This window comes from Alligator mississippiensis, chromosome 2 (assembly GCF_030867095.1).
Source record: "Alligator mississippiensis isolate rAllMis1 chromosome 2, rAllMis1, whole genome shotgun sequence".
In the NCBI taxonomy this organism is placed as follows: domain Eukaryota; kingdom Metazoa; phylum Chordata; order Crocodylia; family Alligatoridae; genus Alligator; species Alligator mississippiensis.
Window position 1 is genome coordinate 168,400,305 of NC_081825.1, and position 16,901 is coordinate 168,417,205.

Sequence of the window (16,901 nt, forward strand, 5' to 3'; positions counted from 1 at the left end):
TCCACCCGCCCCAACATTCACAAGCCACCTGGTACCTTGAAGTACGTAGAAAAACATTTAAAGCTGTGTCTGTCTGAATAGTCGAATCTTTCTGAATCGATTCAGAGGGTTCCGATTTGATTTGGAGAGATTAAAGGGTCTACAGATTCGGAGATTCAGCCACCGAATTGGGCCAAATCTCTCCCGAATTGAATCAGGGACTAAAGCTTTGCACAGCCCTACTGCCTAGCATGTGCAAGTTGCAAGATCCTGGATCTGACACCTGAGTTTCTACCAGATTCACAGAAGTTTAGGGCTGGAAGCAACCTCGTGTGATCATTGGGTCCAGCCCCCCTGCTCAGGGCAGGAAAGATGGCTGAGGTCCAATGACCCCAGCAATGTGTGCATCCAGTCTCCCTTTGAAGATATCCAGGATAGATAACAGAGAACTGTCCACAGCAGAGTGATCAGTGGCTTGGTCAAATACATTTCAATCAGAAAATGACCTTACTTCAGCAAAAAACAGTAAAATTTCATTTTTCCAATAGTAACAAAGGCATGAGAGAACTTTAGTCAATTAAGAAAATTTCTCTGTAATCAATCGATTCTTAGAGACACTTTCAGCTAACAGAAAATTACAAAATTGAGGCTGTACTAAATTCTGCTCCTGCAGAGGAATATTATTCAGGCATCTGCAGTTGCAAGGGGAAGGAATACAAATACAAGTCAACCAGAACTATCAGAGAGGTAACTTCATTCTCTTACAGGGTTTACCTACACATAAGGATTCCTAGGAAAGTTGAGACAAATTAACTATGAGCATGAAGTTAAAACTCCTATGTGGAAGTTCTGAAGGCACAAGCTAAAGTGAACTAAGGCCACTTTATTGCAAATGAGCACATCCACACAACAATTCAATGTTCTTCAACTAATGCACTTTGACTTAATCTAAACTTTCTCAAGTGTCCTGTGGATAATTCGCAGTCAGTCCCTCATCTTTCACCAAGTGTTACAGGCTGCCACCTCAGTGAACCATACACACAAGAAACTTCTCTTAAAAAGTGACCTGCAAAGAAAAAGAAAATTAAGTTTGTGATTTGTTTCTCTACAACACATGAAAACACAAATGTATTTGTTTTTGCAAAAAGTATTTTTTCTCCCCCTGCTTGTTTTTAACGTAAGTTCACATCCTGTCTAACCTGGACAAGAACAGGAAAGTGGGAGGGCAGTGTGGAGAGCAGAGGCAGAGTAGACAGGCATTCGCTGACAGTGCCCTGTCCCAAAACCCTTTCCCCAGGGTGGGAAGAGAAAGCGGCAGCAGAACACTGAGGTGCTGAAGACATCCTCGGCACACTCCACAGAGAACACCTATGTAGCCTGAAGGCAGGCAAGGTTCTTTGGGTAGATGTGTCATCTTTCATGAGACCAACTGAGTAGTTGGGGAAAAGTTCTTAGCAAGCTTTTGGGCGCAGTCACCTGTGGTCAGGCATAGGGAGCCTCTGCTGGTCTGAAACTCCAAGGAATGAGAGAAGCTAAAAGTGTGGAGGGATGTCAATGAAAAATGTAAATAGGTAGAGATAAGCAAGACAAAAGGCAAAGCAGGGAGGAGGAAGAGAGCAGGGGGACAAAAAGTCAGAGGGAGGCAACAGAGATAAAATACAAGGTGAAAAAGACCAGCAAGGTTCTTTGAGTTGATGTGATATCTTTCATTAGACCAAGTAGTTGGAAAAAACTTCTTGGCAAACTTTTGGGCGCAAGCACCCTTCTTCAGGCATAGGAGGGAGTCTCTGCTCTTCTGTGACTTTTTCTTGGAGTCTCAGAACAGCAGACTCCCTATGCCTGAAGAAGGGTGACTGCACCTGAAAGCTGGCCAGGAACTTTCTTTCAACTATTCAGTTGGTCTAATAAAAGATAGCACATCGACTCAAAGAACCCTGCCTGCCTTTGTCCTTAGGCCAACACAGCTACAACCAAAACCCCAGTAAGGTGAAAAAGAGACAGTCTGTGAAAAATGGAATAGTTAGCGATGAGGAAAGCAGGAATGGGAGCAGCTAAAAGTGTGACAGGATGTCAGTGAAAATATAAAAGGGTAGAAGTAGGAAAACAAAAGGTACAGGAGAGGGAAGAAAACAGGGGACAAAAAAGGCCAAAGAGAAAACACTACAGAGGTAATAATACAAGGTAAAAAGAGGCTATCAATAAAAAGGAAATGGTAGGGAACTGGAAAGAAAAAGGGCAGAGGGGAGGGGAGGAGAGAAAATGTGGGGGGAAGAAAGGAATGTAAGATGTCAGGTCAGGCAGGTACCATGTGAATCAGATGTCAGGCAGGTTGTAATGGGTTATAAATCCAATGTCAATATTAAGTGCGTGATTTTTAGTATCTAGGAGGTTGATGAAGTGAAATTTGTAGGCTCACCTACAAAAGGTGTGTAGGAGAAACCAAACAAGTGTGCACCAGAATGAATGCACACCGGAATTCGATCAAAGACACGAATACCCAACTGCCTGTGGGGGCACACTTCCCACAGGACAATCAGTCCCTCCCTATCTCTCAACTGTAATCCTCAAAGGGAATTTACAATGCACCTTTTGTAGACAAGCCTAAAAATCATGGGCTCGATATAGACATTGGATTTATGACACACTACAACCTGCCTGACATCCAATTCACATGGTACCTGCCTGGCCTGACCTCTTACTTTCCTTTTCCCACCCCCTACCTTTTCTCCCCTCTCCTCCCCCACTTCTCTGTCATTTTTCCTTCCTGTTTCCCTACCATTTCCTTTTTATTGCTAGCCTCTTTTTTACTTTGCATTGTTACCTCTGTAGTGTTTTCCCTTTGGCCTTTTTTGTCCCGTTTTCTTCTCCCTCCTTTGCCTTTTGTTTTCCTACTTCTACCCTTTTATATATTCACTGACATCCTGTCACATTTTAGCTTCTCCTATTCCTGCTTTCCTCATCTCCAACTATTCCCTTGTTCACAGACTGCCTCTTTTTCACCTTGTATTTTATCTCTGTTGTCTCCCTCTGACTTCTTCTTCCCCCTGCTCTCTTCCTCCTCCCTGCTTTGCCTTTTGTCTTGCTTATCTCTAACTATTTACATTTTCACTGACATCCCTCCACACTTTTAGCTTCTCTCATTCCTTGGAGTTTCAGACCAGCTGAGACTCCCTATGCCTGACAAAGGATGACTGCATCCGAAAGCTTGCAAAGAACTTTTTTCCAACTACTCTATTGGTCTAATAAAAGATAGCACATCTATCTAAAGAACCCTGCCTGCCTATGTCCTTAGACCAACAGGGCTACAAGGAAAAACCCTGCTATATAGCCCGAATGGCTTCATTTTGAAGTGCTTCTAAATAGCAGCAGTTTTTCAGGGCTGTTTTTGGAGTACTTCTGTCATTTTTGGACTGCTTCACAGTTCATGTCCATATGTGAATGTATGGTTCATCCTTTGAAGCATTTCAAATGCCATTTGAAGAGTTTCAAACATTATGTCTACCTAGAGTACAGTACTTCTCTTAGAGGAGAGAGATGATTTAGTTATAGTTAGAATACTAGTAGTTAAAAGCAGAAATAATTTTAACAGAAAGCCTTACCCATAGAAGATATAATACACCATTAAAAGGGCTCTCAAGTTTGTTTGTTTTTTTATAGTCTCAAATGGACTTTTCTGAACATTGGTCCCATCTGAAAGGATTTACACTATTAGTGCTTCTGCATAAAAAGAACCAAGTTGATTAAGTTACAAATGTTTTTAAAAGAAAACACTGTTACACTCTTAAGGAGATCGTTCACATTGGTAGTGTATAAAACTATTGATACATATTCGTGCATATACCTCCAAAGCAAGCACAAATAAATCTTGTTGTTAACTGCTTTCATTACTATGAATTATCTGGATAAAAAAGTACTTTTTAATATTTTGCATATTTAAATCACGTTTTTTTTATATTGTTAGTTCTTTACTTCCTTCCCTTTTAAATATTTAAATGCTTCAAGGAGAACCTATCCTTTTATCAAGGGTCACAGCAAGATGACAATGGAGTTTGTGCTCCCAAGTCACATAAGCACAGTTGGTAATCTTATTGGTGCTTAACTTCATGCTCCTATTTTGGAAATATTTGGCCCATGTGTGAAAATGTTCACAATTATTTGCTAATATGTCAGAAATAAAAGCAACTTACCACCTTTAGCACTGAGGCAGTTTTGTTTTCAAGTGACGAGGATTCTACCCTACTTACAGAAAAGCTTTTAGAAACACAAATTTAACTTTTGATGCTCTAACCCAGGGGAGCTCAACCTCTGAGCTCCAGGCCAAATACAATCCAGACTATGGGGCTCCCCAAGGGTCGTGAAATTTGGCAGCGGGGAGCAATGGCAGTTAATACTGCCACTCCTCCTTGCTGCCAAAATCCCAAGCTCTGTACAGTGGGTCTGAGCCAGGCCATAACCTTCCTACCACACAGCTCAAATGGGGCCAGGCCATACCCGCTCCCCGTCAACAGTCAGCCCATGCCCTCTTCTCCTCCCCACCCTCCATGAGGCTGGGCCATACCTCCATCCCCTGCACAGCTGGTTTGAGGCTGGCGCACGCCTCTTTCCCTTGCACCCAGAAAAGTTGGAACTGGATCACGCCCCCATTCCCCCTCTCCCCGCCATCCCCTCCAGGGCTGAAGCGGGGCTGGGTCATGCCTCCCACCCCCTCTACAGGGTCAGGTCAAGCCCCCTTCCCTACCACATCTGGATAGGGGCTGGACTGCCCCTTTTCCCCTCTGCACAGCCAAATGGAGCCTTGTTGCGTCTGCCCTGGTCACCAGCTTAGGTCTACTGGCTGGATCCCATCCCGCCCACTAGACAAATATTGAGAACTACTTCTCTAAATGATTGGGGGCCAACCTTCTGGCCCTGGGTGCCAAGTAAGAAGAGGTACAGGTATACTCTGGTAGTATTCCCATGCCAGGAACTCCCAAAACAGTCCCCAGCTGCTGTTGCTTTAAAAGTAACAGCTGGGGCAGGCAAAGCATCCGCAGAGACAGTAGCAGCTGAGCTAGGACTGTCTGAGTTTCTAGTGCGGGTAAGACTGCTGTCCCCACCCCACCCCTGCTCTCACAACTGGATCCCATAACCCACATGCCCCTGACTTTCATAACTGCACAACAAACCCCCTCCCATCCCATAGGGTTTGCCCTGGACTCCAACTTTGTACACCTCCTTAACCTGCCACATGCCACGCACACAGGCTGTTAATGCCACTGGTGGCACCCCTGCCACACTTGTACAAAAGCTTAAAATTCAAGCATAAGCAGTCCCATCAGTCATATGAGCAAAAAGTTACATACATGTTTGCTAAATCAGGCACTACTTTCTTTCTTCCTTCTTTTCAAGTGCCACTAAGAAGCATTTTGAAAAAAATAAAATTGAATTAGGATCATAAAAAAAATCATAGGACTGGAAGAAACCCTCAAGGGTCAGGTAGCATAACCCCCTACACAAATGCAGGATGCACTATTATGCCATCCCATACAAATGTCTATCCATCCTGTACCCATTTCATCTTTTGATTAGAACATATACTAGCACAGATTGAAAATTTGGTATGAAGAGTCTCAACAAGATTTTTTTTTTTAAATCACATGTTTTAAAACCTAATTTTAAATGTCTTGGATCTATATCACTCAGCCCTGGAAACTGTCATTCCAGCCACTGATTCAGAAGGATAGTAGCTTCAGACAGTGTTCCAGAATAAGAAAACTAGTCCCACACCTTCTAAACTTTTATTGTGGTCTCATCTTCGTTTTAAGTACTAACAGCTTCATCTTTTCATGGTTTTTTGTTTTTTAAATCAACACTGATAAGAATTTAAAAGGCAAGACTGGACAGATGGGACCAATATCAAGACAGATCAAATTTGGAACCCAAAAGTCTTTACAATGTACTTTAAAAAAAGGTAATAGGTAAAAAATACCACCACATACATACATACATAACAGGCATGCGTGCATGCATGTATGTGTGAGTGAAAACATTTTGTTTAGAATATCAACAGTATATACCATACATTTCAAGCCAAACGATGCAACTAATACAGCACTGTTCAGATGGTGAACCTAGTTCAACTAGACAAGCATGTTTATAATCACATTTATTACCAATGAAAAGGAAAACTGTAGTTGGTACTCAGGCTCAGAGTGATATCTTAAAAACCAAAGACAAGTGGAAATAAAAGCTGAAAGATGTTGGTGTGGCACGCACCTTCAGTATCATCACGCAATTGCTCCACCAAATCTGTCAAATCCTCCCAAGAGTCTTTGCAAACAGCAAAAAGAAAGGAAAAGAAAGAAAATGTCATGCAAGCCATAATCTAAAGGAAAGATTCAAAATCAAGATATAAGAAAGGGAAAACTGAAAGGGAAATTCTTCTAATAAGAAGACTCAGTTGGTAGTGATAAGAGATTTGCAATTCAAAAGAGTTTATTAGTTTGCACAAAGCAATATAACAAGGATTTTTTGTTGGTGGTTTTTGTTTTGGGTGGTTAAGAAGAGATAGCTTTTTATTATTTTAAGAGATAGCAAGTAATGCACACTAGGTAGAATTTGGGTATGTTTAACTCTCAACATGATTAATACTTGTGTAAACCATTTCCTAATAAAGAATTCCAAGTAGAAATCTATATTTTTGTTTTATAACTATGAAGATCAAGGAACTAAACTTGTGATATCAAACTTCTCCATGTGACACTGGCATCTGCTTCAGGTTTCTTCCCCCCCACTCCAACCTTTCAATTTGACATCATAAATAAAAGAAGGAAATAGAGCTAAAAGTGAAAAGCAAGTTCTATATGCTCTCTGTGTTTTAAAGACAATGTACACAAGACACAAGCAAAACTAAACAGTGACATTCCTGTTCTACAGATTGCAAGTCACATTTTAAAGAGATTTGCACAAAAAATGGCGTGCCAACATCTCAAACAAAAACACTTTTGATTCTACTGCTGTCCTGCAAGCTGCAGATAGGTAAAGGGGAGGAGGCAGAAAAGTGGGCAGAACAGAGAAAGCTGGTCTCAACATGCATAGTAAGTCTCTGTCCTTGACTCCATAAACAGTTACCAAACCAGAACTGTAAGTTAACAAATTCTTGGCTTCTTACTTACGTGTTTTGTTCTCTCCTGAAACACTAGTTCTCATTCAGCATGTATGCTTGAGGGGTGAGAAAATTTCATTCCTTTTTCCAAACAGAGCTCTGGGCAAGGTACTGGGCAAAGTGCACTCCCTATGACCTCCTTTCTCCCTCCCCCTCTGAAAAGCTCCTGCTCACCTCCTCCCCAAACCAAGAAACCAGATCTGACTTGAACAACAAAACACTTTACACCGAACAGCTTATTAAGCACAAGAACTCTCCCATATTAGAGTCTTAATGACTGATTTCCATATTTTATTATTCTATTCAATTCTACAGTTGATACCAATTCCTTTTTAAAAAAAATAAGTTTCATACCTTATTTCTTTAATGAGACCTATATTTACTTTTTCTTAAATAACTAAGTACCTGCATCTATAGAGACCAAAAAAGTGGAACAGATTCTCATTTCAGAAACAGTATAAGCACTGAAGATAGTGCCTTTCAGAAATTAAATATTTGAGGAAAACACTTTACATAATGGAATGCTACTGATAAAGACGCTGAGGTTGCTTATATCCATTGGCATAGTACTCTACTCTTTTAGTCATTAAAGAGCCCAACAACTCCTGTAAATATTTAATAAAATTTGCAAGCCTAAACAGAGACTACCAAATACTAGACTTACACTGCATGAACCTCAGATGACAACTAAGGTAAAAGGGATCATAGGCTAAACATAATAAAGTGAGTGAGTGAGAGTCTTCTTGACTTTTAAACTCGTATTATAAAAAAGTTAAACACAAAAGGTAAAAGTGCAGAGAAGTGTGTGGCCTCCCCAGGGATTGAGCATGAAACACTTGTCAGTAGCAAAAGCACCCATATCAGCAGAGATTGAAACCTCCTCCCTAACAGCGCTCTTCATGGGGTTACACATTTAGAACTAGCTGTTCGTCTTCTACCTTGTAGTGTTCCTTCAATGGACACAAACTGGTCTGAGTAAGAGACAGAGAAAGAGAACTGGAAAACCCTTTTTACTATATAGTAAGGACTTTGCACTTAACGTAAAAAGTTTAGAGAAAAATATCACTATTGTTTTTAGCTTTTCTTTATGCAACTGACAGCAGTTTGTGGAAATTCCTTTCCTCATTAACCCTGTATAGTTAGCTTTTCCTCTTTTATGTTAATGTTTTCAAATAGTAAAGAAGAAGAAAACTCAAAACAAGTAACTTAAGTATCTCAACTACTACATTTTTAGATAGCTCTTTTTACCTTCATGGAATCCCTCTAAAAGAATGTCCTACTTTGACTTGGATGTTGCCAATAAATATCTACTTAATTGTCCCATAGTGCTAGAAGTCTTAATTAGTCTCTGTGTATAAGGAAGACTTAATTAGATGCTACCCTACAGTTAAAAACAGTTCCTTAAAATTTAATGAGAAAGGGAAATCTGAAGGCAATAAAAAAGCATGAGAGGAACAGGTGTCTACGAAGGATCTTCTATGCCACCAATTTGTTTCTACTATTACAAATTCTAACAAAGTTCATAGAATCATAGAAAAGTAGGGCTGGAAGGGACCTCAGGAGGTCATATCTAGTCCAACCCCCTGCTCAAAGCAGGACCAGCCCCAACTAGATTATCCCAGCCAAGGCTTTACCTAGCTGGGTTTTGAAAATCTCCAAGGATGGAACTTCCACCACCTCCCTGGGTAACCTGTTCCAGTGCTTACTACGCTCCTAGGAAGAACATTCTTCCTAAGATCTAACCTAAGCTTCCCTTGCTGCAACTCGAGACCATTGCTCCTTGTTCCATCATCACCCACCATTGAGAACAGTCTAGCTCCATCCTCTTTCGAACCCTTCAGGTAGTTGAAGGCTGCTATTAAGTCCCCTCTCAGTTTCCTCTTGTCTAGACTAAATAAGCCCAATTCCCTTAGTCTTTCCTCATAAGTCATGCCACCCAGCCCCCTCACCATTTTTGTCACCCTTCGCTGGACTCTCTCCAATTTGTCCACATCCTTTCTATAGCGGGGGAACCAAAACTGAACACAGTACTCCAGATGTGGCCTAACCAGTGCTGAATAGAAGGGGAAAAAATCACTTCCCTTGACCTACTGGCAACATACTTATCAATGCAGCCCAGTATGCTGTTAGCCTTCTTGGCAACAAGGGCACACTGCTGGCTCATATTCAGCTTATTGTCCACTGTAACCCCCAGGTCCCTTTCCGCAGAGCTGCTGCCCAGCCAGTCAGCCCCCAAGTCTGTACTGGTGCATGGGATTGTTCTGTCTGTCCTAAGTACAGGACTTTGCACTTGTCCTTGTTGAAGCTCATGAGATTCCATTCGGGCTAATCCTCCTATTTGTCTAGATCACTCTGAATCCTAGCCCTACCCTCTGGCATATCTACTACCCCCACAGCTAGGTGTCATCTGCAATTGTAGCTATTAAACGAAGAACCCACATATCGTCATAGGCGACTCCATCCTGAGAGGTACGGAAGGACCCATCTGTCGCCAGGACCCCTCAACACGAGAGGTTTACTGCCTGCCCGGAGCAAAGATTCGGGATGTGACGGGAATAATCCAGGCCAGGATTAAGCCCACCGATTACTACCCCATGGTCCTAGTCCATGTGGGTACTAATGATGTGGCCAGGAGAAGCCCCGATCACCTGATGACGGACTACCATGCTCTGGGCGGCGTGCTGAGGGAGATCAGTGCACAGGTGGTATTCTCTTCTGTCCTACCAGTGAGCGGATGCGGAAGACGGCACAAGAACTGCATTAGAGAAACCAATTGGCAGCTTCAGCAATGGTGTCTCGAGGCAGACTTCGGCTTCCTGGACAACGACCCGCACATCACGACGAAGGACATGCTCAGTTGGGATGGGCTTCACCTGTCCCCCCCCAAAGGTAAGTGTGCGTTCTCTTCTAGGTTGGCGGATCTCCTCCGGCAGGCTTTAAACTAGGCTCACTGGGGGGGAGGGGAAAATGAGGGTGGGGGAAGCCGTGGACCGCCAAACCATGTGGCACCCACAAGGACAGCCCAGCCTGAAGAAGGAGAACATCGGGAACCTGCAATCCATGGGTTGGCCAGCAATACAGCACAGGTAAGCAATAAGCAGGTAAGCAATAAGGGGCCCTTTGGGAATCGGAGCTGGGGGGCAAAAAAGGCACCAGTCACAGGGCTCAGGTGCCTATATACTAATGCTAGGAGCGTGGGGAACAAGCAGGATGAACTAGCACTCCTGCTTGCAGAAAACACCTACGACTTAGTAGGGCTATCTGAAACCTGGTGGGATTCTTCCCATGACTGGGCGGTACATATTGAAGGTTATAGGCTGTACAGAAAGGACAGGGTGGGGAAGAAAGGGGGAGGGGTTGCGCTGTATGTCAATGAGCAATATACATCGACCTGTATCAAGACGGAATCGAAGGAGGAGAAAGTAGAAGGATTGTGGGTTAAGTTACATGGGGGGCAAGGAGAAAGGGATTTGGTGGTAGGGGTCTGCTACAGACCCCCACACCAAGGGGAAGAACTAGATTCGGGGCTCCTGAGGCAGCTCTCAGAGACCATAAAAACTAAGGAGGCGGTAGTCATGGGGGACCTAAACTACCCAGACATCTGCTGGGAGACGCACAGCAAAGTCCCACCACTCACGCACGTTCCTATCCTGCGTACAGGACCTCCACCTGATGCAGGAGGTACACGGTCCCACTAGGGGGAATGCCTTACTGGACCTGGTATTGGCAATGGGGGATGATATGGTAGGGGACCTACAGATTGGTAGTCACCTGGGGGACAGTGATCACCAAATAATAGAATTCACCATAAGATGTCGAGTGGGTAAGGTAACTAGTAGGGTGAAAGTGATAGACTTTACGAAAGCTGATTTTAATGAACTCAGGCGATTAGTCAAGGACGCACTGCAGAGTAGGAGTTTTGAAGAGATGGGAGCCCAGGAAGGCTGGCTGTGCCTTAAGGATATGATCCTACGGGCACAGAGGGAGACGATCCTGATGCGAGGAAAAAGAGGGAAAGGGGCCAGGAGGCTTCCTTGGCTGACCAGAGAAATCCAGGGCAGCCTGCGGACTAAAAGGGGAGCATATAAAAAGTGGAAATGGGGAGAGATTACCAAAGAGGAGTATACCTCCTCTGCTCGCACTTGTAGGGAGGCAGTTACACAGGCCAAAGCTACCATGGAGCTGAGGATGGCATCCCAAGTAAAGGATAACAAAAAATTGTTTTTTAGATATATAGGGAGTAAAAGGAAGGCCCAGGGTGGAATAGGACCCCTAGTAAATGGGCAGAAGCAATTGGTGATGGACAGGGGGGACAAGACTGAACACCTCAACAAGTTCTTTGCCTCAGTGTTCCTAAGTGAGGGGCAGGACAAGGCTCTCACTGGGATTGTAGAGAGGCAGCAGCAAGGCGCCAGACTGCCATGCGTAGACCCTCAGATGGTGCAGAGTCACTTGGAGGAACTGGATGCCTTTAAGTCAGCTGGCCGGATGAGCTCCATCCGAGGGTGCTGAAGGCACTGGCTGACGTCATTGCACAGCCACTGGCGGGAATATTTGAACGCTCGTGGCACATGGGCCAGGTCCCAGAGGGCCAATGTGGTCCCTATTTTCAAGAAGGGGAGGAAGGAGGACCCGGGCAACTATAGGCCAGTCTGTCTCACCTCCATTCTAGGCAAAGTCTTCCAAAAAATTATCAAGGCTCACATCTGTGAGAGCCCGGCAGGACAAATTATGCTGAGGGGAAACCAGCACGGGTTCGTAGCAGGTAGATCATGCCTGACTAATCTAGTCTCTTTTTATGACCAGGTTACGAAACACCTGGACACAGGAGTAGGGGTTGATGTCATATACTTAGACTTCAGGAAGGCCTTCGATACGGTATCCCACACCATACTGGTAAACAAGTTAAGAGGCTGTGACTTGGATGACTACACAGCCCAGTGGGTGACGAATTGGCTGGAAGGTCGCACCCAGAGAGTCGTAGTGGATGGGTCGATGTTGACCTGGAAGGGTGTGGGCAGTGGGGTCTCGCAGGGCTCGGTCCTTGGACCGATACTCTTCAATATCTTCATCAGCGACTTGGACGAGGGAGTGAAGTGTACTCTGTCCAAGTTTGCAGATGACACAAAACTGTGGGGAGAAGTGGACATGCCGGAGGGCAGGGAACAACTACAAGCAGACCTGGACAGGTTGGACATGTGGGAGGAAAACAACAGAATGCAGTTCAACAAGGAGAAATGCAAAGTGCTGCACCTAGGGAGGAAAAATGTCCAGCACACCTACAGCTTAGGGAATGACCTGCTGGGTGGCACGGAAGTGGAAAGGGATCTTGGAGTCCTAGTGGACTCGAAGATGAACATGGGTCGGCAGTGTGATGAAGCCATCAGAAAAGCCAATGGTACTTTATCGTGCATCAGCAGATGCATGACGAATAGGTCCAAGGAGGTGATACTTCCCCTCTATCGGGCACTGGTCAGACCGCAGTTGGAGTACCGCGTGCAATTCTGGGTGCTGAACTTCAAGAGGGATGTGGATAACCTGGAGAGGGTCCAGAGAAGGGCCACTCGTATTGTTAAGGGCCTGCAGACCAAGCCGTACGAGGAGAGACTAGAGAAACTGGAACTTTTCTGCCTCCGCAAGAGAAGGTTGAGAGGCGACCTTGTGGCTGCCTATAAGTTCATCACGGGGGCACAGAAGGGAATTGGTGAGGTTTTATTCACCAAGGCGCCCCCGGGGGTTACAAGAAATAATGGCCACAAGCTAGCAGAGAGCAGATTTAGACTAGACATTAGGAAGAACTTCACAGTTATAGTGGCCAAGGTCTGGAATGGACTCCCAAGGGAGGCGGTGCTCTCCCCTACCCTGGGGGTCTTCAAGAGGTTAGATAAGCATCTAGCTGGGGTCATCTGAATCCAGCACTCTTTCCTGCCTATGCAGGGGGTCGGACTCGGTGATCTATTGAGGTCCATTCCGACCCCAGCATCTATGAATCTATGAATATTTGCTTGCCATTAAAATAATCCATTGTCTCTGAACCTTCACCTCTATGAAGGTGATCACCCAAATTATCAATTTTTCCTTTAAAATTTGAAAACAGATCATATCAGAAATCCACATGCACACATTATATTCATAATAAGTGGTATAAATAATAAAGCAAGCTGTCCATAATAAGGTCAATGATATAAAGAACCAAAATAATTAAAAAGCAGAAAGTGGGCACTGAAAAGGCTGCATTTGTACAAGCAAATATATTAAAGCTTTACAAACAACAAAAAAGAACTCAAATAAATAAGTTTGACAACTCATGTGGCCATATTTTTTAAACTGAAACTTTTAAAGAAAAAACATTGCACAGGTATATTCATTTCTCTAACGACTAGACTCATGATCAAGACAGACCCAGAATGAAAACAAGGAACGCATTAATAATATTATAAGAGCTATTCTAAAAATCAAGGGAACTGCAGTGTCCGGGCCTGACCCCGCCATGACCATCCACTGCAATACAATGAAGTCAGAAATATGGGAAGGTCATGCTTTCCTTTGGCATATGGACTGCAAAAAACAGCATATCAAGCTAGAAGCCCCTCCCCCTCCAGGGAACACTGCTAAACATTGCAATGCCACACTAGTAAACAACCCCAAAAACTTAATGCAGAAGACCCTACACGAGGAAGTATGGCTTGTGGCCTCTGACATGGTGGAGAGAGACAAGGGAAATGCAGTATCTGATTTGATATAAATGTTTTTTTCTAACAGCAGTTGGGAAGAATCTAATAGCAAGAGTGGTTAGATCCCAGAAGAGGCTTTGCTTTAGGTTGCTTCATTTAAATCTGAACAAATAGCTAACATAGCCCTCCTCATTCAAAGCTGAACAAAATGCTGTGGCACTGGTCTTGTGCAAATAACCTACATATTTAGTTCAAATGACCTACAAGATTCACTCTAGAAAAAAACCACACTGGACATAGGATACAGCATTCTGTGCTTGAGCTCCTTCCTCAAACATATGAAGGCGCTTAACCCACACAGCCATATCACTTGTAGATAGGCAACCACTATATAATAAATCCTCAGGACGGAGCCCTCAGCTCTGCAGCTTCCTCGCTAAATGATGACTGCCTTTTACTCTTCCTGGATTACCTAACCATATCCAAATTACCTTCCAATCCAGTGTTCTGCATGCAAATGCATGTGGGTGGCAAGCCACAATTTAATGCATTGTTGTAGCATTAATTTGCATGGAAATCGAGTCCTGCTTGCTATGGTGTTATGTAGTCAATAACAGGTAAGGCATCTCTAGATGTAAAAATGAATGATTTGCAAATACCATTGCCAAAAATGTTTAAGGAGAATCAGAACAGTAAGTTCTTTTTGAAAAAATAAAACAAGACAAAGTGTAACTCACAGAAAATGACATTTTAACATGTCCGACGTGCTTAAGTAATATAGTGAATTTGAGAGCCCAGTTTCTTATTAACTGAATGCTCATAAGAATGACACAGAATAGCCCTAGACCTGACATTCTGCTTAAAACATTACACCCTTTCCCACGAAGTAAATTTAAGACAATGTTCTTAAGACCTTTTTAAGGATACTCCCAGCAGCAACTTGGAGACAAATACAAAACATGGTAGCAATTAAAGACCAACACCCCATGGAAAAGCCAGCCTTTGTTCAGATGCGTAAAATGCATTTATAAGCACTCTAATTCTTCCCTCTTTGCTATCAAAATGCCAAGTGAAACAAAATGAGAATTGCAGACAAATATGATCTGGGAATTACACAAGCTATGAACAAAAACACTTCACAGAAGTAAAAAAAAGATGGAAGCCTTTAAAATTATGTTGCAAATGCCTCAACTAAGATGAGGAACCAAACCAGAGCATGAACTGAAATAAATCAACACAGAAGTTTCTTCAGACACACATAGAGTCTCAGTGCTCTACTGTATCAAAAGACTGCTCTTTCACAGAAAAAACAGTCACTGTTTAGCCATATCTCAAACTGACCATTCGTAAGTGCTTTGTAATTGGTGCAACCCTGAAAGTTCTGTATTTCTTAGTCTCAAAACATTTAAAGCTATAATTCTATTAATTTCTAAAGCACCCTCTACAAACCATGGTATCTGCAGCTTCACTGTTAGATGGCTCTCAATACCCTTATGAATCATATAAAAGGAGGGCTAGAAGGGACCTCAAGAAGTCATCTAGTCTAGCCCTCTGCTGGACTAGTATTAACTCTGTTTTAGAGGCAAAAGTGATAATGGAAACCTGTGCTCACGAGAAGGTCAGCAACCAGATTCTTTTGCTGGTTGTATTCTCAGTTGCGACTTCTCAAAAAGATGCCATGTGGGAAAAAGTGGAAAGTTACTTAAAAGGACTGGAAATATAAAAGCTCTGTGCATGCTAGTTAGCTTTTTGTGGGCCTACTTACCTACCATCAAATTAGGGTGACCACCTTTTCAAAATGAAAAAGGTGGGACACATGGCCACCTCTCCATCTGTCCCTACTGGCAGCATGGCCAAAGCAAAGCTGAGCGGAGAAGGGGCGCATGTGGGCTGCCCACTGCAGGCTTCCAGGCTGCTTGGGGCTGTCAGGAGCGGGATGCAGAGGGTGCCACGTGCATGTGCGCACCTGCATGCCTTACCCACAGGAACCCCATGCTAGCCATGTGCCCCCCTGCCTCTCTGGCAGCAGTGGGGGACACAACTCCCCACCACTGCCAGGTGGGCAGGGGGTGCCTTGCCATGGCAGCACTGCCAGGGTGGAGCCCCAAGGCCACAGCAAGCAGCCCACATCTGCCCCCACCCCATGTACAAATCTGGGGGGGGGGAGGGCAGGGCACATGACCCAGTGCCCCCAGCCCCACTCCCCCTCTCACTGTTGGGGCCTCAATCTGCCCACCCCCTATGCCCTCTTCCCCCCCATAGACATACCTGCAGGGAGCTGATCTTCATGATGCCTGGCTGTCTAGCAAGCCACATGCATGCATGCGGGTGTGCACATGCATGTGGCACCCCCTGCATCCCGCTCCTGACAGCCCCAACCAGCCCAAACTCTGCCAGCCTGCAAGGGGAAACCCACCGTTTCCCATGGTTTTCCACAGTGAATGGAAAACCTAGATTCCTGCGCGAAACTGTGAATCTGGGACAAATGTTGTCCCAGAGTCATGTAGCCCAGGACTGGGACTTAACATTCCCATTCCAGGACTGTTCTGCCCATTTAGGGGTGGGTGGTCACCCTACATCAAAATGTGGATGAATTTTACAGTATGTTACAGATAAAGACAGACTACATTCCTGTAACAACAAATGTAGAAGAAAACAATTTTTAAAGTCAACAGGAACAAAAAAAAAAAAAAAAAAGGAAGAGCTTGAGAGTGCTGCAGGTCTCTCCTGCATAATTAAAAATATATGGACAGTGAAATCTCAACAGGGGAGAGTCAATTGCAAGTTTTGCCATCATACTCAAGCATTAATAAAGTAATTTGGACTTTCAAGAAGCGACAAGATGAACCTGATGCTACAGTCAAAAGTAACACAAGAAAAAAACCTCTTATCCTACTTAAGATAGTAATTTATCTATCTGGCATGAAAAAAAAAAAAATCAGTTTACATATAACAAGCAGGAGGCTGTATTCAGGTCAGGGCCACTGATAGCTCTATATTTCTAAGCCTTCATTAAAATGTCTATTTGTTTGGATACAAGGGAAATCTCCCAGTCTCATAAATGTAAACTGCACGTAAATTGTCTGTACACAGCCCGTTCCATT

General features: G+C 43.8%; 1 protein-coding gene across 9 annotated transcripts in view; it reads right to left on the reverse strand.

The window, feature by feature from the left end:
- RUFY3 (RUN and FYVE domain containing 3) overlaps window positions 1-16,901 on the reverse strand; it is a 97,123-nt gene that overhangs the window by 57,230 nt on the left and 22,992 nt on the right. For 2 of the 9 annotated variants that reach the window (XM_019493503.2, XM_019493507.2), the window contains exon 2: window positions 6,235-6,288. The exons of 5 other annotated variants lie outside the window; for them this stretch is intronic. In XM_019493503.2, coding sequence (XP_019349048.1) covers window positions 6,235-6,288 — 54 coding nt within the window. Of the gene's footprint in view, window positions 1-6,234; window positions 6,289-7,133; window positions 7,234-16,901 lie in introns of those variants that run through there. 2 more of the 9 variants (XM_019493505.2, XM_014607366.3) reach the window with 2 other exon arrangements.